Source organism: Phocoena phocoena, chromosome 15, assembly GCF_963924675.1.
Source record: "Phocoena phocoena chromosome 15, mPhoPho1.1, whole genome shotgun sequence".
Lineage (NCBI taxonomy): Eukaryota > Metazoa > Chordata > Mammalia > Artiodactyla > Phocoenidae > Phocoena > Phocoena phocoena.
In genome coordinates, this window is record NC_089233.1 from 31934966 (window position 1) to 31955688 (window position 20723).

Here is a 20723-nt window from a genome sequence, read left to right on the forward strand (position 1 = left end):
TTCCTCACTCTATGTGTCCCCTCAGGAAGTGGACCCCACCACATAGCCATGGAAAGCCTTATAGCTAGGTCTTGCCTCCCCAATAAGAGTCAACACAACTACTTCACTATTAGAATCCCTGGTCGTAACCCAGGCTTGTAATAAAATTCACACATGAAGAACAACTACAAATATTGCCTGCCTAAAATCCAGAACTCAGCTATCACATTGGGCCTTCCAAGGTTTACCATCTATTAAAATCAAGTTGGTTTTTGTGCTAGAGTAGCTGTCTAAGTTTCCTATGTTCCTTTGTCATCCTCTAGGGTCAATGTTTAGTTTCGGGAAGATGACTGACGTAGGGCATCTCAGAAGAGACAAAGCAAGGGGTGTGACTTACCATCAAGAGATTACAAAATGAGTGGATCTAAACCAACGGGTCATTGATTTCTCCTTATTAAAAAGCAAGGGCCACATCAAAGCAAGACTTCTTTTCAACATCAATGTGACAAATCTACTAAGGTTCTCAGGTGTTGAACGCAGCCTTGTTCGTGAGCAGGGAAGTAACAGGTAGAAGTAACAGGTTATGCTGAGCAAAAAAATCTCAGCTGCTGTTGCTTCTGAGTTACTCTCTCCCCAAATCTGATGGCCAAGTTTTCTGGGACAGTGGATTTGAGTGGCAGTTGGGTGGCTGGGAAGGGATGAGGAGAAAGCTATATACCCTTGAAGGCAAAGCAGAGAGAAAGGGAATTGCTAAGGGAAACTGATTAATGGAAAAAGAAGGACAACTTAGCTTTCCTAGTTTTCTAAATTATCCTTCTCTTTGCAATTCCAAAACACTGGCACATTATTGGGATAATTAAGCCAACTCTCTGCTTTGCCAAGGGAATAAAAAATGCAATTCCAAATGGAAACGTATGGCTGAAAAACACGTTCAGGCACATTGAAAGAAAACAGGCATGAGCAGCTGTCCATTTGTTCAAATCTCTTGAACAAAATCTCAGTGCTTTTTTTGAGGCAAAATCAGTGTGAAATGTCACAAGGAGCCGTGGCTCCATGCTTATGCCACAATGTAACTTACATGATTCCCCTTTATTTTTTAAAAGCTTTTAAACACTTTTGGTTTTGCCTTAAAAAAAAATCATTCAAAACTTGCCAGGATAGGAATTTATCAGTTCAGATTATTTTATAAACCCATTCTTTATGGGCAGGCAAAGCACATTTAGAAAAGACCAAGAAGACATCATGCAAAGAGAAAACTCTTTACCTGCATAGAATTCGGGACTGTACACTGCACCCACAACTGGATTCAATTTCCAGCCTTAAAACAAATACACAAAAATGTTATCATCACATTTGATTCAACAACTCCTATCACTGCAAATTAACTACAAGTCAAATGGGTTGACTACAAGTCAAAAGTCAAATACACCAAAATGGTGTATTTTTTTTAATTTTAAAATTAAGAGAATGTATAGTTTGGGCAGGCATAAAGAATACTTGAAAACTATACATAGGAAAAATAGACTTAGGCCCTTTTTTGATTTTCTGCCAATACAAGTTAATAGCATGGAAACTACTGACCAGCTACAGGTGAACCTTTTGAAAAGGATGTGATAATTCATTTCATCCCATATCAATATTTTCTAGAGCCCCTATAATAATTTAAATTTTTTGGTCTTCTTTCATGGATCACTGCTAGATACTCCTTTGTATTAAGTTCATCCCTTTGTAATACATCCCTTTGTATTAAGTTTGCAAAGTTTTGGAAGATGAACAGAATTCTTTGCAGAAACATATTCTGAAAATCGTCATTCCTAATTGTGACCCAGAGACTCTACAGAACTCCAAAGTGCTTTTTAAATCCCAAAGAAAATGACATTTATCCACTAGAGATTGTGTGGAATACATTTCAAAGAATTCAAGAACCATAAAAATTCTTAATAAGCATGTGATATCTAAGGTAACTTTCAAATAACCTGTATATAGGATTAACAGAATCCTGTAATGTTCCAAACGTTCCACATGGTGCATTTTCTGTAAAATGAATCCTGGCCCTTTAGAAACTTTTACTCAAGAAAAGAGCAAACAAGAATATCTGCAAATCAAGCTACTTTCATTACACACCCACTGGGCACTATTTAGGGAACAACCTCAAAAAATGATCATGTTTTAGGGTTTGGTGATCATTTCCTGCTCCTGCTGGTAAGTCTTTATAAAAGCATCCATTACAGTCTTGCCAAGACACTAGACAGGTATGGGAAACCTTGTGTCTTTGAGGTGAAGGTCAAACATCAGAGGTCCTCTACTAAATGCTCCTGAGAAAAGGCAATGATGAGAGTTGTGATGTGAGAGAAGGTATTTGTGACAAGTACTCTCTGAGCTCTTCCCAGAGGGAGAGGGTGTGCCATCCTATTGCCTGGTCTAAGTGATGAGCCTGGAAGAACAGCTGAGAGGTGACCACAATCTACTGATCCACTAAGGAAGACAGAGGCACTATATTGCAATAGATTGGCCCCTGGATGGACCTAAGAACTTCCTAGAACTTTCCAACAATGTTTTGTTTCTAGAAACTTTCCGTTCCAATTTGAATAAACTAGCTGGTTTACAGCACCCCAGGGTGATCTTAGGATAGGGTTTTCCAAAGGGTTATCCTTGGATTACTTGGAGGCATATTAATGGGAAACTCCTGGCTGCAATTTTAGACCCAGAGAATGAGACATGAAATTCTGAGACGTACTGTCCCAGGGGCTTCTGAAACTCCATATTGTCACCTTCCTCTCCTATATTAAACACATCTTATCTTATAGAAATTCCTATAGTGGTATAAAAATAAAAATTACCCCAATCATTTCAGAATATGTGCTTTATAAATATGGAAAATGACTTCAATTTGACCAACTGAAATTCACTGCTTCCTAAAAAAGAAAATACTCAATTTCTGAGGACATGTCCACATTTTAAGTCATTTGGAATCAAAGAGAAAATAGAGCAAAGTGGCTGCAAATAAAGCTTCAGGGTTATCTGGACATATTTAATTTTCTCTTGCTAGTTTTTCACAGAAATCTAGAGTTTGTGAAAGAAATCTATACGTAGCCATATTAAGTGAATAATTAAGTTATGAATTTATGACCCTTCTTCTTCCCTCTGTCCTCCATCTTACATCCTGCTTATGCCCCTACATTTTACTGGTAGTAGAGACAGGGTCGTTTTGAAACCATTGTTTCTTTTATGTATTCTTATTAACTCCCTTAAATAATTCCTTTTGCACACGAGGCTGGGACACACCATTCACTGAATGTGGATCCATTGATTAACTCTGATGTAACTCTCAAAGATTGTAAGTTAGGCCAACAGTCTTTCATTTTTTTCAAAGAAACAGATTTCTCAGTCTTTCATTTTTCTCAAAGAAACAGATTTCTCAGAGGTGTCTAAGACTGTCTAGAAATCATGTTTCTCTCATCTACATTTACCTTCCTCATTTCCTTGGGCTAAGAAAACTCTATCTATGTAGCTATTTATCTATCATCTATCTATCTATCTATATCTATCATCCATCCATCCATCCATCTCTATCATCACTCTTTCTTTATTATCTATTTATCTTTTGACTAATCAATCAATCTCTCAGCTCTTGACAAAGCTGACCTGATGTCTTCTTAGGGCATGCTACTTAATGCCACTTTCTAACTATCTACCAATGATCTACCAGTTTACCAAGTCTCCCCATGGAAAACTTCCATTCAATATAAACATAATAGAAACAAAATGATACTCTCCCTCCTCAGAAGATCTATGCCATCTCACATTTGCAAGTATTAATTGAGAGAGGTAATTGATAAGGTTTCCTCTACAATAAGTCAGCTGAGATATGTGAGCAGCAAAATGAAATGAGACTGCTCAGGTAGCCATGGGAACATCAGGGTAGGTTTTCCCTTCTTCCCATCACTGGCCTTTTCTCCTAAATAAGGCTGCTCTATTCCCACTGTAGGAAAAACAAAGGCTTTTCTGAACCACACCACAGGCACGAAAATTCAACTTCTCATCTCCCTCCTCCCCTGAAGCAGATTCCTCACCAAGTCTTCCCCCCTTCGGCAAATGGCATCTCCATCCACTTGGTTCCTCAAAACAAAATTCTTGATAAATAATGCCTTGATGCTTCCCTTACCCTCATATCCCACGTACCATCCATTAGAAAATCCTGTTGGTTAGACTTTGAAAAGATGTTTCCACTCTCTCCACTTCCCTCCCTCACCAATGCCACCATCCCAGCCCAAGACATTTATATTTCTTAGCTGGACAAGTCCACGGCAACAAAGTCCTAACTCTCACCATCTTCTCTTCCTCTTTTCCTAGTGGCCAAACCCATTTTTAAAAGTAAATCAGACATGTCATCCTGCTACTCAGAATTCAATAGCTTCCTGCTGCACTTAGAACACAAATTCTTTTTTTAAAAAATTTATTTATTTAATTTATTTATTTTTGGCTGTGTTGGGTCTTTGTTGCTACGCGTGGGCTCTCTCTAGTTGTGGCGAGCAGGGGCTACTCTTCGTTGAGGTGCATGGGCTTCTCATTGTGGTGGCCTCTCCTGTTGCGGAGCATGGGCTCTAGGCATGCAGGCTTCAGTAGTTGCAGCACGCGGGCTCAGTAGTTGTGGCTCGCAGGCTTAGTTGCTCCGCGGCACATGGGATCTTCCCGGACCAGGGATTGAACCCGTGTCCCCTGACTTGGCAGGTGGGTTCTCAACCACTGCGTCACCAGGGAAGCCCTAGAACACAAATTCTTTACCTTGGCCTACAAGCCCACACAATCTAACCCCGGTCCATTTGTTTTGTACCACTGTTCCCTTTTCTCCAAACTGTGGTGACACTGGCCTTTTTCATCTTTTCAAAACAACTTAAGATCCTTCTAGACCAATCTAGACCATTCTGGATTGTATCCACCGCTCGCTCTGCTTGGAGAACTCTGCTCATTCCTCAAAAGTTGACCTGATATTATTTAGGTCTCCAATGTCTCCCCAGGGCAGGATGTTTAATGCCTCTTCCTTCCCTACTCTTACGGCCGTCCCCTGATTCAATTCCCAGTTTTGTTTTCTGCATAGCGGTTAACACCGCCTGGATTTATCTTTTTTCTTTTGTTGCTTGTTCTTGTTTTTATAAACTTTCTCCTTCATTAAAATTAATGGTGAAGTGAGCGGGACTGACTGCTCTCCGATGTGAATTCCCAACATCTAAAACTGTTTGGCAAATAGTCAGTGCTCCATATATTTACTTAGTTTTGCTCTAAAGGAACTGAAGAATAAAGAGCTTTTTTTAATGGACTCATTCCTTTTTAGCTAGGATCTCCTTCCTACCGTCAATGACCTGCTTCCCTATATACACCTAATAAAAAAGGGCCCTGTTAGGGGTGACTGTCTTCAAGGGAAAGGCAATAAGAATCCAGCCCTTGAAAATCACCTCTGCTCAGACTTAACAGGGATCTTGCAGGCTTATGTAAATGCATGCAAATCACATGCAAATGGCCTCCTAGTTCCTATGACTCCTTCTAGTACCTGGAAGGGACCCTTGGGATCACCTTGCTGGAGACAGGAGCCTGCACTGTCAGGAAGACGGACAAAATGATCCCAGTTTTAATTTCTCAGGCAGTTTGTGTATGTCCCCAGGCCTTGCAAATTCAGAGATTTTGATCAAGGACATTAAACTGAACAATGAAGCTTACAACAAAGGGAGAACAGCTGACAAAGCCCACTGCTCCCAGCTCCCAGGGCCCCCATACAACAAGGCAATGGAGCAGAGACCAGACATGTGGAGGTCTCACTCCATATCACACATAGGAGCTGTTTAGAGAGATCCCTCTGCAGCCTGGCCTCAAGGGGCTGCATCCAAATCAGTGTTCCCCTCCTAAAATTTAGCTTCTCAAAGGTCATCTGCCAGCCTTCTGCAGAAACACTGGCCGAGGTCCCCAGTGTTAACTACGGCTGTATTAGGTGTTAAAAGACAGGTCTGAATGTGCACACAAAAAACTCTGCATGTGCCTTCTCTAGGGCTTTGCGGAGTTGGGTATCGAAGAAACACATTCAAGAAATCACCCTTAAATGTCCGGGGTTTCCATAATTCAAAAAGAGTCATGTACCACAATGTTCGTTGTAGCACTATTTACGATAGCCAGGACATGGCAGCAACCTAAGTGCCCATAGACTGATGAATGGATAAAGAAGATGTGGCACATATATACAACGGAATATTACTCAGCCATAAAAAGGAACAAAATTGAGTAGTGAGGTGGATGGACCTAGAGTCTGTCATACAGAGTGCAGTAAGTCAGAAAGAGAAAAACAAATACCATATGCTAACATATATATATGGAATCTAAAAAAAAAAAAAAAAAATGGTTCTGATGAACCCAGGGGCAGGACAGGAATAAAGACACAGACATAGAGAATGGACTTGAGGACACGGGGAAGGGGAAGGGTAAACTGGGACGAAGTGAAAGAGTGGCATGGACATATATACACTACCAAAGGTAAAATAGATAGCTAGTGGGAAGCAGCTGCATAGCACAGGGAGATCAGCTCAGTGCTTTGAGACCATGTAGAGGAGTGGGATAAGGAGGGTGGGAGGGAGATGCAAGAGGGAGGGGATATGGGGATATACCTATGCATATAGCTGATTCACTTTGTTATACAGCAGAAACTAACACAACATTGAAAAGCAATTTTACTCCAATAAAGATGTTAAAAAAAAAAAATGTCTGGGGTTTCCCAAACTGCATACCGAGGTTTTCTAAAGACATGACCTGAGGATGCCAGGGATCTGGTACTTGAAATGGTGCAGACGGCAATGCCCAAAATGAAAAGTCAGTTGCACGTTGCATCTGGTTCACTCAGGAACTTTTTTTTTTGCAACACATATTTATTGTCAACATTTAAATTTCGTCTATACAGGATTTCTGTTTCTCTTCAAACATGAGCAGAAATAGCAACTTTAGATTAAGAATCCTCCATGGATCAATTTGCTGGGGGTGATGAGGGACCACCCCACTTAATCCTCCAGTTTGTCTCCTTCCTATTACATGCTGGGCTTGGAGGCCAAAGGTCAGCAATCTTTTATTGTTACCCTGTGCTGTTTTTTTCTTCTAGAAGAGACATACTTTGCTTTTCCCAGTATGAAAATGAAAGAGTCCCAAAAGGCCACAAGTTTCTCAGACCCTCTCTGCTTCCTTATTTATTTGACCTAGCCAGCTTCTGTTAGCATCTGAATGTTTGATCCTTAAGTTAATATGTCTATCAGGAAACTCAGCTTACTATCTACAGGAAAAAAAAAAAGAGAACAGGATGGCAACTTATTACTGAGGTTATTGTGTAAATAAATTTTTAGGGGACTTTGTACCCCTGCCACTGTTTTGAGCATTTTATCTCCCATAATAATCACAAATACCCTATATAGTAGGTCCCATTTCTCAGGTCCCACTTGGGAAAGCTGTTATGTGGAGTGTTTCAACAGCCTGCCTGCAGTTCAATAGCCAGTGAAAGGCAGGTATGATGCGAAGTCTACCTCTCCATATAGTCTTGGGTCTTTTTGTCCCGTTTTCAACCTTCCTAAGATCTCAGAGAAAATAAAAGAGCTACATCCAACACCAATGCTTCTCCAACATCGAAGAAGTTCCTGAGAATCTGATTTTCAACTTGTTTTACAGAGGAAACATTTGATCTCCAATGAGCTCAGTAAAGCTTGACTCTTCTCTGAGGGTTGGTGTCCTCAGGAAAAATCAGCAATACAGAAGTAGCCCGCCCAATTCCCTCTTTGTGGAGCTTTCTGATGGGGTGGGTTTCCAGACCCCTATGTGTCATTCTACAGTCTTCTCTTATTGCCAAGTTCAAATGTCCTGGGAAACGGAATCCACATCCTCCATGATTTCATTAACTTTGGTCCTCTATAGCAGAGCCTCCTAACCTTGTGTCTTATCGCGGTTAGGGTCCTGTCCCATTCATCATCAAAAACTTTGCAGCTGCTTAAAGTTTTGCTGGATGACTGACAAGACTGAAGGAGTGCATGACTGTGATGCTGGCGTGGAGAGCCATATTTTTCCATGTGAAGGTGATCTCAAAATTTGATGACTCTAGTGATGCCTAATTTTGCTGAAGCCTAAGTTTGATGGTTTGTGAGAATGAATGAGGTAGCTAATGAATGAATCTCACCAATCAATTTTCTCATTTCCATGTGACTTTATTTGTCCTCACTTCTCTTTTTTTTCCTGGCTTTATCGAGGCATAACTGATAACTAAGTTTGTCTATACTGAAGGATTGAAGGTGTACCATTTGTTGATTTGATATACATACACACTGTAAAATTTTTGCCACAATCCAGCTAATTAACATATCCATCATCTCACATAGCTACCACTTTCTTTTTTCATTTTCTTTTTTTTTTCTTTTTGGTAGTGATAATATCCTCTATTAACACAGTCATGCTTGGTAAGGATCTGGGAGGGACCCATATCTTTTCAGTTATGTTGGATCGCCTTTTACGGGAAATTTTACTTGTAGTGATGGTACTCATGAACTAAGGATTGAAAAAGCTTTGAAAACTACTTTTCTTGAATACCAAAATTCTCCACCATCTCCACTATAGAAGCCAATCATCTTTATGTAGTTAGGATCTGCCTTTTTTTTAAAGTCAGTTCTACTGCGACTGCCCATCTACCCCTTAGGTACCATCCTCAGTCCATGTGACAGGATAAGCCCCCGAGTACCCCCTTTTGGGTACACAGATTAGAGACCCATATGACATTTCTGGAAACTAAGAATGCATGGTTCCCTGGAATGGGATGTGGGATGTTTATGCCAACATACCAAACTGGGAATTTGGGGCTGCCACTTTAATAATCTTTCTGTTCCTGTAGCTGGTTGCTTGAGTGCAGCTCTGTAAGATGACAGGGGAAAGCGATGCACTCATAACACATGGGCATGGCCACAAGATTTTGTTATTTCATAATAAAAAAAAAAGCCTTCACTAATCACTCCATCTCCTCTAGCCTCAAATTTTACAGCTTTACCACAGGTAAGCTGTGTCTTCTTTACAGGACTTCACGTGGACCCAGTGCACCTAAAATGCTTAACGTAATGCCATGCACTCAGAGATGCTGGCTATTAATAAATAGGCTTTGAATTGTGTCTCCAAGCCCCTAGGTATGTCATTGATCAATAGCACTTTCTTTAAAATAAATATGCCTACATATGGCTTAAGGAATAACATTTGGCTTCCCTTGCTTTATTTTCTCACATAAGCAGCAGATATGAACATCTATGCATATGCATGAAAGCATGCGTGGTGCAAACACACACACACACACTCACACACAATTGCTACTTCATAATTAAAGAAAGTGCCCAGTAGTCATGTTGGTGTCATTGTGTACTAGCTCTGGCAAGTTGCAGAGCTATCATTTTTACCCAAGTAGAAAGTCTTCATGACATATAACTCAGCCGTTTGCTTCATTTCATCACTGGGCATCCAAAGTCTGTTGCAAAAATTTTCTATACCATTTAAGGTTATGTCTTGGGTTGCTGGAGCTGGGAAAATGGGTCAGCAGAAGAAATAATTCTTCTGGTCTTTCTCCTTAGACTCCTATTATATTGAGGGTATATTTCTGTTTAATTTTGCCCCTTTTAAAAATAAGAACAAACTGGCTTAGCCTAATTGGTAGCCATTTGCACAAGAAAGAGGAAAAACAAAAACAAAACTACCAAATGCTTGTAGTATTGTTTATAATAGAAAAAAAAAATGTCAATCAGTACGTGAGGTGGGAATAAACCCATATATTCATTTTATGGAATATTATGTAACCACTAAAAAGAATGAATGTAGTCTGTATGTATTAACATTGAAAGAACTCCATATGACTTATAAAAGCCAATTAGAAATGATATGTACACCATGTTCATATAAAAAGAATGCACACACTACTGTGAATGTTATAAATATATACTGACTACGTATATATACAAGAAGGTGCAAAATAAAGGTATAGACAATAATCTGTAATAGTGGTACCTTCTGAGGAGGTAGCTGGGAAACCAAGGTGGCAGTAGTGTCATTCGAAATATATTTTAGCCTTTTCTTCCCCCCCTTTTTCCTTCCCTCCTTCCTTCCTTCCTTCCTTCCTCTCTCCCTCTCTTTCTTTCTTTTTAATGTCTGTATTTCCATGTTTCATGTGTAATTAAAATGTTAAAAATGGAAAATTCCATAAATTTTTCCTTAAGACTGTAATAAAATTGCTATTTTTAAAAAATATATAAACCAAAAAATATCTTCCAGTCTCACAATTCAATTCAACCATTAACATTTTGGTGTAATGCCTACCTTAATTCAAATCATGCTATACATATAATTTTCTTATTTTAAAATTTTTAATTCATTATGAGGCCCTTTGTAGTCTTCATCCTACTCATTTTAATGACTATAATATTCCACTAAGCTCTAACTTTAACTTACTACATTACATTCTTTCTAATTCTGGTACAATTAAGTATATGATTAGCATATCAGCAGCCTCCCTCCCCCCATATATCTTAAGAGACATTTTTTTCTGAGAAGGATTAAAGAATCAAAATGTGTGAACATTTTAAATAACTCTTCATACATATTAAATCCTTATTATGAAGCGTCTTGAGATGTCTTCTTCTAGAGCAAGGGCAGAAATGCCTTGTCCTGAAGGGGTCTGCAATACACAGCAACACCCTCACCTGCCCCCGAATGCCACTGGAGGGCAACCAGTTCTCACTGTGGAACTGGTCATGAGACACCCTCTAAGGCACTTTAAAAGCCTAATAGCTCCAGAGAAGATTCAAAGCCAGAACCAAATTCTGCAGTCCCACTTCTGGGGATGATTAGTGATCAGTGAAGAGGTGGTGATGAAAAATGAAACAAACAAAACTTCCATCCTCCTTCAACTAACTCTAATAACAATAAATTAAATTACCCAAGTAATTCCTAAATAAGTACTGTATCTCACTCACATGGGAGTTATTACAGAGAGACTGAAAGAAGGACATGCACTCTTAACCTGAGAACTAAATTTGCCTTTGTCATGAAATTTATCTTATTGATTCAAGTGGTTCACTGTAGCAGGTCAGCAGCAAGGACACAGTAGCCATGCTGAGGCAAATGTGGCTTGTTGAAACAGATTCCCCAGTTAAATTACTTAATAGATTCTGAGGTAGAGACAATTTCTTGTAAAAGGCCAATCTCTACTTACCATTTGTATAAGGGTTGACAGTCTTTTTATTTGTCATTACACGTGCTGTGGCATTATTTACCTAGGTACATAGAAAACTCAAATAAGCACATATTCCAGGGCCAGTCCACAGTTCAATTAGTTGCATGCATTATGACTGTGATTACTTATTAAAAAAAAAAACACCAAAAACTAAAATGCATTTTAATTTATAAAAGGCAGTAGGTGCATAACAAAATCATACATTTTTATAATTACATTTACTTCATAACCATTTTAACAAATCATTTCAATAAAGCAATGTCATATCATTTAAAAGTTTAATAAGGAGACAGTAAAAGCAAATTAAAAGGAACTGCATAATTGAAGACTGAAAAGCATGCGTGTACTCCATGGTAACACAGAAACAATAAATATTTTTTAAACATAAAATAAGGTTCACATGAAGGAACATGCAGTGGAATAGAAGAGGGGAGAGACAAGGTACAAGGGAACATAAATGTCAAAAAAAGGACAAACAAGTTTTAGCCGTATGCAACACTTTACGAGGGAAGAACCATCGGGAAGCAACATCTAGCATTCAACACTTGGAACAAGAGCCTTTTACATCGCAAGAATTAACAAAATCATTCAAGCTTTAAAGTCACAGCTAACAAAAGGATAAAAGAGAGGGTGCATTGTTTAACACAATATGGAGTTAACGATCTGAGTAAGATGTGCACTGGTCATATCTCAATCCAGTCAGTGCCTCCCAGGCTAGCTTAGAACGTACACTCAGTTACAGGCGTACCAATATCCAAAAAAATAGAGCATCAAGAAAACTTAATACAACAAGTCAAAAAAATTCACGTGGTATATATATGTATAGAGATATATCAGCACTAAATACGTGAAACGGCAGATGGATTTCACCACTTACCATTCACCACCATCGCCAGCATGAGTTTGTATACAGTTACCATGGTTACTGAGAGTTTGGTGAGGGGCCTAAGGGTTATCGTCGAGGGTGGGAGGAAATGAAAGGCAAAATATGCAACATCTTACTCCAAAGACTAAAGCATTTTTAACTGGTATTTTTTCTTTTTTTTTTTTTAAGTTTTAACAAATACTACCCTGTGGTCATTTTGAGGGAGAGTCAGTGGTAGAAAGAGCAGATTCTGAGTATTGGAATTTTAGCGTTTATTTTTTTCCATGAAGAATGGCCAGATATTGAACAGGAAATCCTGTTTGGTTATTCACTTTGTGATCAAAAGAATATAAAGTTCAAACTGGCTTCTTAAAAAAACAAAACAAAAAAAAAAAAAAGAAAGGTTTCATGACAAAAACCTCTCACTTTTTTTTTTTTCCCCAAACAATCGTTCTCTCGAACGCCATTTCTTTCACAATTTGGCTTAATTTGCACACCACTGTGGATCCCTCATCAACCCTGTAGTGGAAAGAAAAAGAAAAGGAAAAAAAAAAAGAAACTGCTCTGTATTTTGTTTTGTTTGGCAACACTCTCTCCACTGCTTGGAATCTACTGCACCCATTGGTTATAAGACATGAAAAATAAAATAATTTAAAAATCCCTTTCAGATTAACCTTTCTTTTGTCTCACTTTTGCCATCCACCTTTTAGCAGTAATAAGAGTAACATAATAAAGGAAAATTTAAAAAAAATTAAGGCCAGTTTTCCTTTTTATATATAAATATATATATATAAACAATGAGAAGGGAGTAGGGTCACATACAAGACACAATGATGCATCTGAAACAACAAATGAGCGTGAAGCAGACACTTATCAAAAAGATGAAAAGGAAAATATTTTGGACATGCACCTCGATTTTACGGCCCTCTACCACGGTGCCGTGTAATTTCTCCCTCGCCCTGTCCGCATCGGCACTATTTTCGAAAGTTACGAAACCAAATCCCTGCATGCAGGAGGGAGAAGGGAAAACAACATGCAGATTATTATTTTCAGTCAACGACCACTGTGGAACGTTCTCTTGCTTTAATTTCTATTTCTTGTCCTGGCTTCAGTTCTGTAACATGCAAATTAGAGAAATTATAAGAGTACTAAAATGTGCAATAAGTAAGCGACAAATGTGAACAAGATTTTTGTTTTCTGTCACCCGTTAGCTGTCACCCCTGAAGAATTCAAAGAATGATACCAGAAATACCTTTCTAAATGTCACTACAGAAGAAAAGAAATCTAACGGAAAGAAAATGAGATCAAAATAAATGTACAGTGTCTTCACAGAAAAGAAAATGAAATAACGAGGAAAAAAAAGGGAACCACTTTCTTGACATGCAGATTAAGAAGAAAAGAAAAGAAAACGTGTGCACAAAATTCAACAATGAATGCCAGAATCTTCTAACATTGCCTACAGAGTCATGCTGTGTGGTTTTAAGACCATCTCTTCTCCATGCAGTTTTAGGGTTATTCAAATTTGTCAATTCTACAGCCTTTATGTCTCAAAAAATAAAAATTAAAAGCCTAAAAAAAAGGAAAGACCTTTTTTTAAAATAAATCTTAAACTCTGATCTAATAAGCAAAATAATCCCATGAAGTGAATAGAAATAAACATCAATTGATTAATAATGCAAACAGTTCAAGTAACATTTTTGTATTAATACTTCCCCTCTGACCCTGAAAATAATATACATGCTTCGGAATTTGTCAACTTTCCCGACTACTTTATTAACCCAAAAGGGAAATGTGTATTCATATGGTAAAGTCCTAAGACATTATGCTGGTATTCATTTATCAAATCAACTGGTAGAAAATAAAGAAGCTCCTTTAATAGAATGTTATTTATAATAACACTCTGGGAACTTTTATTGGTCAATAACAAATATACCCTTTTCTGCACCACTGGCATATTTTGTTTAATATTTCAGCCTCAAAAAACAACCCCCCAAACATTGCATTGTTAAAAATCCATCCTTTTTCTTCACTGACACTGTTCCTAAGAAGAGTACAGAAAATATGACACATTATTTTTAAAACCCCTAAAAATATTTGTACATCTTGTTCAGAAATATACACCAACCGTTTGAAACAATTCCAGTGCAAATATGCCCAGCTCGTTCTGGTCTTCACAGTGTAAACTGGGTGAAATAATGCAATGTGCCAGGACTCCTCTTTGTGTTCAGTAATCTTTACATAAAGGAAAAATGCTAGCTTTAAGCTTAGCTGGGGCAGTAGGACAGTCTGTCCCAGTAATAAAACAGACCGTCATTACAAATCACAGCTAGTCATTAGCTGTTAACTCTCAGATCCTCATTAGATTGCTAAAGGGATGCCCGAAACTCAGGGTATTTAGAGAGCTGTTACCCAGTGCTTTAACTAAGAGAGAACTTTCCAATATTAAGATGGGCTCATGCATAGAAGAAACTATCTGTGGATGTCTTCAAGTTAGATTAGATAATTATCTGACAGAGAAAAAAATTAATTATTCACTTGGGGGATTAGGCTGAATTACCCTTCATATTTCCCACAGTGAGGGTCCATGGTTAGGGTAGGTCTGAACTATTTGATTAACCTAATAAGGTTACATGCTTAGAAGGACGCTACTTAGTTCTATACATCATTGGTAGGATGCCCACATTTGGTACTCAAAGATACGTGCCGATTAGTTTTGAACTAATAGCTCTTCAACAGGCAAAAGACAGAATTTGGGGGAGGGGGTCGCTCTATTTGATGGCTCTGACTCTTAGCCAGTGGGTCCCACACTTAGTTGTACATCAGAAGGAACTGGAGAGCATATTAAACATTCAGATTCCTGAGCCCTGACCCATATCTATCGGATCAGAATCCCTGAGTGGAACCCAGAAATCTGCCGAAAAAGTTACCTATGTGGCCCAGCAATTGGGTTTCCGTGGCCTCTCATACCACTAAGCACTATCAAAAGGACTCAGTTCTTTGAATGAAGTAGAATATTACATTGCCAGTTTCTATAGAGCAATTTAGGGAGTGGAGTGAGTTTTTGAGATGAATATCTATCTGACTTGGTGATTCGTATCTTAAACCTAGGGGTCAGCCAAAATCACATAGGAATGTTCTCTTCCTGACCTCTAAGCCCAGTGCTCTAGCATCCATAGCCATGCCATACATTTAATAAGTAATTAGGGAAACTAGGACTCCGGCTCTATCTGGGGCAATTCTTTCACTTGGCAAGGAAAGGAAGCCCACAGTCCGATGCGATTTATCGATGGAGGGCTTGGTGGCATCATTGTTGTCGATAGGCACTAACAGTCGGGGTCACCGCAGTGCTGGAAGGAACATAGGCAGGAGAAAGTCGAACATGCCACCCACCTGTCTAACACGATCCCAACGAATCGAGTCATTGTGATTCTGGTCTGAGCCCAGAGCAAACCATACTGGCCTAAAATCTGCATCATGTATGTCAGGGAGAGGTGAAAGTGAAGATAAAGATTTATTCTGAACCCCAAGTTCATAAACTAAAAAGGAATTCTACTCCATTTTCACTTTCCTTTGAAGTAAAAAAAATATATTTATTCTCTTTATTATTATTTTTACTCTCATTATTTTCTGCTAAACTTTTTTTTTTTTGAGTGGCTCATTTCAACCTGCTGAGATGCCTAGTTGAGATCTGGCAAAGCTGGGTTCATGAAGACCTTGCTCCAGACTCAGTCCCCCAAATACCAAAGGGATTCTCCTACGTGTGCCATTGGACAATCCTACCTCCCACCCAGGTGAGAAGTGCTATGATGTCCCTGGGTCAGAAGATGGCCAGATTCTCATCTGGGGAGTTACACCATAACCAGAGACCACCAGCTGGCCATTTTGAGGCACCCTCTCCATCAAGCACAGGTGCTGTTTCTTTTGACCTGCCTCGTGGTCAGAATTCTATCTTAAGCAAAATGTAACTTGCAGAATATTCTTAAAATATTTTGAATATTTTTATCTCAGTCTTAAAAAGGGGATCAAAAGAAGCACCTTCTGGACTTGGCCTGGTGAGCACAGGAAGGAACTGAGTGCAATGCAATCACCTTGTAAAGATCAAGTGTGCAGGAGGGGCTGTATGGGGGGAGTCAGATGCTCCCTAAGTGCTGGAGGAGAGACACTGCTTCCCAGGGTTTACCTTAACAGAGAAGGGGGAGCTAAGAGAAGGTGCAATCCTTCAGGAGAAGAGAATCTGGGATATTTGTGCCCTATGATGGGAAGGCATGACCCCTAGGCAGATAATGGCGACCCTAACGTGGACCAGCCGTGACTTGCTTATTTTTAAATCTTTTTGTGAAACATAAATTCTGATCTTCCCGTATCCCAGTTATTTTTCTACTTTAGTCTTGTGGGATATATTTAGGCGATATATTCCCTTTTTGTAGTAATACAAATACAATATTTTATAGCTGAAATAAAGGCTCTGAAGTATCCGGGATGGATGTGTGTGCTGACTTTTCATCTTACATGAAAATCTGATTCCACCAGTTTCTGGTGCAGAGAACTCCCATCACCTGGAAGAGGAGAGCTGTTGATAAGGGTCTGAAGGCTCATTTTCCTGTGGGACTAAGGGCTTTATGACCCACTTGTTCCCAATCGCCTTTTCACACGCAGACCCTTCTCCCTGGAAGACCATCTTCCCTCCTTCCCTTCCCTGGGAAACCCTGACTCATCTTTTTCTCGCAGCTTAAATGCCACTTCTCCCAGAAACCCTCCCAGCTTCCAACAAGATTGGTCTGCCTGCTTGGAGTCTCAGCAGCCTTTTCGCTGAGAACATAGCTAACTCTGTTGCATCTGTTTGTCTTAAGGATCCGTCTCTCAGGCTACTCTGGAAAGTCTGTGAGAACAGGAAGCACTTCTGTCTCGCTCATGTCCGATTCACCAACCTTGTACTGGAATGCAACCAATACTATAGACATCACTGAATCAAAGAGCAGACTGCATTTCCTAGGTCTATGAAAAAGTAGCTATCTCTGGCTGCACCCCCCAAATAAAATGTTTCAGAGGTAAACACAACATCTTAAAATCTCCGAAAAGGAAAAATGAATGATAGTATCTCTCACCCTGAAATGCTATCTCATTCCATTTTCCAAGTCTGGCAGATCTTTTCTGAAAGTGATTTCCTTGTTTACTTGCTATCCTTCTATACATGAACTTGTACATTATACATCCCCAGGATGATATAGATACTGCTTGTGTATATACGCACAGGCACACACACACACACACACACACACACCAAACACCCACGTTGAGCCTCCCTCATTGAGCATTGAGTGGCTGTCTTGGGATGGTCCCCAAAGACGACGGCCAGAAGGTCAGCTCCTAGCTTGTAAGCTCTCCTGTATTTCCTGGCTACTTCTCCAATAACAAAGGGTGAAAATCAGGTCATACCAACAGTTCAGGTTTCTCGACCATTAAAGTGGAAATGTTCCTTTAAATAAGACCTTTTCCCATAAAGGATAATGTCAAGTACGAAAGAAGGATATCCCCGTGTGAGCTGTTTCCTTCATTCAGCAGTTCCCAACTGGACTGTCTCCATGACATTCCAGTGGTACCAGTCAGCTCCCACACCTGCAAGACCAGTTCTTTCATTCAGAGGGAGCAAACCCACTGAGAGAGGCTATTTTTGATGGTTCTTAATCAAAAAAAAAAAAGGTTTCACAGCTTCACAAAATCAATCTCTCGATGCAGCAAATTTAAATGGTCTTATTCCTAAAGCCCTAGAGACAGGCTAATCACGAGAATGAGGGAAGAAGTCTTAAAAATAGCACCACCATTGTCCTTTCAAAATAGCAAATGATATTCGTCTAATGTCCTTAAACAGCTCTCGAAAAAAATTAAATAGCTTCCTCCAACTTGCAAAAGTTACAAAACAAAGTACACATGGAATATAAATTAAAAAAAAAAACAACCTTTAAAGGCATCAATGCTAGGACTCAGGATTAGAAGAAAGTTGGCCAACATCTTCTATAACTTTGCCCAAAATACATCAGTCCTGAGTGAAAAGGATCAGGCACATTTTTCTCTTAATGCACTTGACTTTGCACATATAGAAATAGTACCTGTAATGCTTTTCATACCACAGCAGAAAGAGAGTTAGCTTATTTTTCCCCCAGCCTGGAGGTCAAACTACTGACATATCACAAGGATGACTGTAAAACATCTGAAATTACACAATGATGAGCTCCCTAAAGTAGCAAAACCAGAGAGTATAATGAACTGATTTTTCTTTTTTTTTTTTTTTACACTCATCTGGAATATCACACCACCATTTTGACTGTGGAAAAGAGAATACTGGTATTTTCTTTCTTCAATTCAATCAGCATTATCCTATTAGGTTAATACTAAACCTATTTAGGACGAAGAGGGTACAGACTGTCCAAGGAATAATAAAGGATTGCTTTGTGGGGAGGAAATGGTTACTATACCCAGGAGACTGGCTCTTGCCCCCTTAGGTAAAACCTGTTCTTTTTAGTAACCCTCCTGGATGCTGGCTTGTCCCAAATTGCCTGTGTACGAAAAGCTCTGGGGCTGAACCTGGGATCTCTCTGTGCTTGGTAATCAACTTCTCTCCATCCCCACTTTCACAGTCTGGGGATGTGAAGGCAGCTGAACATTCCTGGCAGACCGGAAACCAGGCAGAGTTATTGAACGTGTTCACTTTCTAGTTCCTGATGTCAATATCCAAGTCTTTTGCAGCATCCTTCCCTGTTACCACAGTATCTGCTGCTGCTCTGCCAAATGCACTGCTTTCCTCCAGGGAGATTCTGATGGCTCTCTTGCATTTTCCGTCAATGCAGGTAGAAGGAGGATGCTTTAGCAACCTCGAAGCCCCAGGGGGCGAAGGGCTAGTTTGCATTCAAAGGAAGCGAGGGCGTGTGTCAAAAACAGGAAGACACAGGGTTTATCAGTTTAACCACAGCCCTGGTAGGTTTGTTAAAACACAGATTGCTGGGCTCCAATTTCTGAGGATCTGATTCAATAAGGTCTGGGTTGGACCCTGAGAATCTGCATTTCTAAATTCCCAGGTTGTGCTGATGCTGCCCGTCTGGATACTGCTCTTAGATGACCACTGATACAGAAGATGTTTTGGAAGAGTTGGGTTTTTTTTTCTCTACCAACCTATTTCCATTTTGAAGTTGCTGGAGTTTGACCACATAACCTCTGATTTTTACTAACACTGTTAGCTCTAAGAAAATCTACTTAAAAATTGGTTTCCCAGAAAAAAAAAAAAAAAAAAAGCAATGGCAAATTGCAAAATGTGGGTGGGTACACAGACTAATGGATCAAGTTTTATTCAAAAGGTTGGTGTATATGAGATTTTCTCCCCTACAACCCAGGAAAAGAACTGCACTTTATTAATACAGAATAATCACATATTTACCTGCTCATGAGACTATCAACTCACTTTTTAATATAAAGAACATAATTATCACTGAAAAACAAAAATGTAGCAACATTATTTTTTTAAGCATGGGTAGTTTTCCTCTGGAAAATTGATATATAGACATCTACAGATATATATAAAACAGCGATTTAAAATTACCCCCTCATACATTTTAAACTGAATCCAATGTAGTCCCCACCATTTTGGAAACGGGAGGTGGTCCCTAAAGGAATTCCCACGGAAGTGTATTTTCACAACGTACTGATTAAAACAGTGCAGTTGTTTCCCCGTATTTATAACAAGCATTTCAACATAAGCTAAACAATTCTAAAGTGAATGAAGTTGCTTACCTTTGAGCCTCGCTCATTAAAAATAATTTCAACATCTAAGATTTTACCAAATTGCTGCAAAGAAATAGAAATATTTTATAAGCAAGAAGAGAAACACACTGAATCATATTATGCGCATGGGTAATTGTGCCCCAAGTCAGAATTTGTTTTCTCTTTTAATGTCAAGGATATACATTTTATGTTGTTCTTTCATTAAACGATGCACTTGAACCAAGAGAAAATACAACCGCATGTATTATTTCCAAATTATGGCATATCCCACCATATAAGCTATCAGAATAGGGGCCCAGTACCAAGTATGTAACCGAGAGGTTAATTCTACTTTTCTTTCTTGATATGTGAGTGATTGCCTTCCCAGGCACTGAGCAGCAAAGATTAAAAACAGCTAGTATATACAAGGGCTCTTCTAGGCTACGTCACTAGCCACTGGGCAAAGCCCGCTTGGTGAAGTGGGATTTTGATAGTAAAATATCCGACTAGAATGGGATGTTGAGGATTTTGGACCTTGGCTCTGCAAAAGCCAGGAGCAGCCAGGCCATAAAAGAGAAGTAAAGATAAAAGGAAGATCCACTACACAGACACCCATCACAAGCAAGAAACCAGCACAGTTGTGGTCTATCCTCAAGCTGAAATGTACTTCTTTCAAGATGATTCTCCATGTTGTTAAACAAACAGATTTTAGACAATTAGCGTGAATAGGCTTTATAAAAAGTGGAAGAAACTCAACATATTCAAATCTAGAAACAAAGTTTCAGATGACAAATACATTAGGTAGCCTGATAAAATACAGATGCTTAGTTAAATTTAAATGTCAGATTTTTC

The 20723-nt window shown here is 39.1% G+C and overlaps 1 protein-coding gene across 11 annotated transcripts in view; it reads right to left on the reverse strand.

Annotated features, from left to right (window-relative positions):
• The window catches only part of RBFOX1 (RNA binding fox-1 homolog 1), a 1090293-nt gene that overhangs the window by 101652 nt on the left and 967918 nt on the right, over positions 1-20723 (reverse strand). For 9 of the 11 annotated variants that reach the window (XM_065891838.1, XM_065891833.1, XM_065891839.1 and 6 more), the window contains 4 exons: positions 19902-19955; positions 13030-13122; positions 11234-11294; positions 1244-1297 (listed from right to left, as the gene is read on the reverse strand). In XM_065891838.1, the coding sequence (XP_065747910.1) occupies positions 1244-1297; positions 11234-11294; positions 13030-13122; positions 19902-19955 (262 nt within the window). The remainder of the gene's footprint in view (positions 1-1243; positions 1298-11233; positions 11295-13029; positions 13123-19901; positions 19956-20723) is intronic. The other 2 variants (XM_065891840.1, XM_065891842.1) reach the window with 2 other exon arrangements.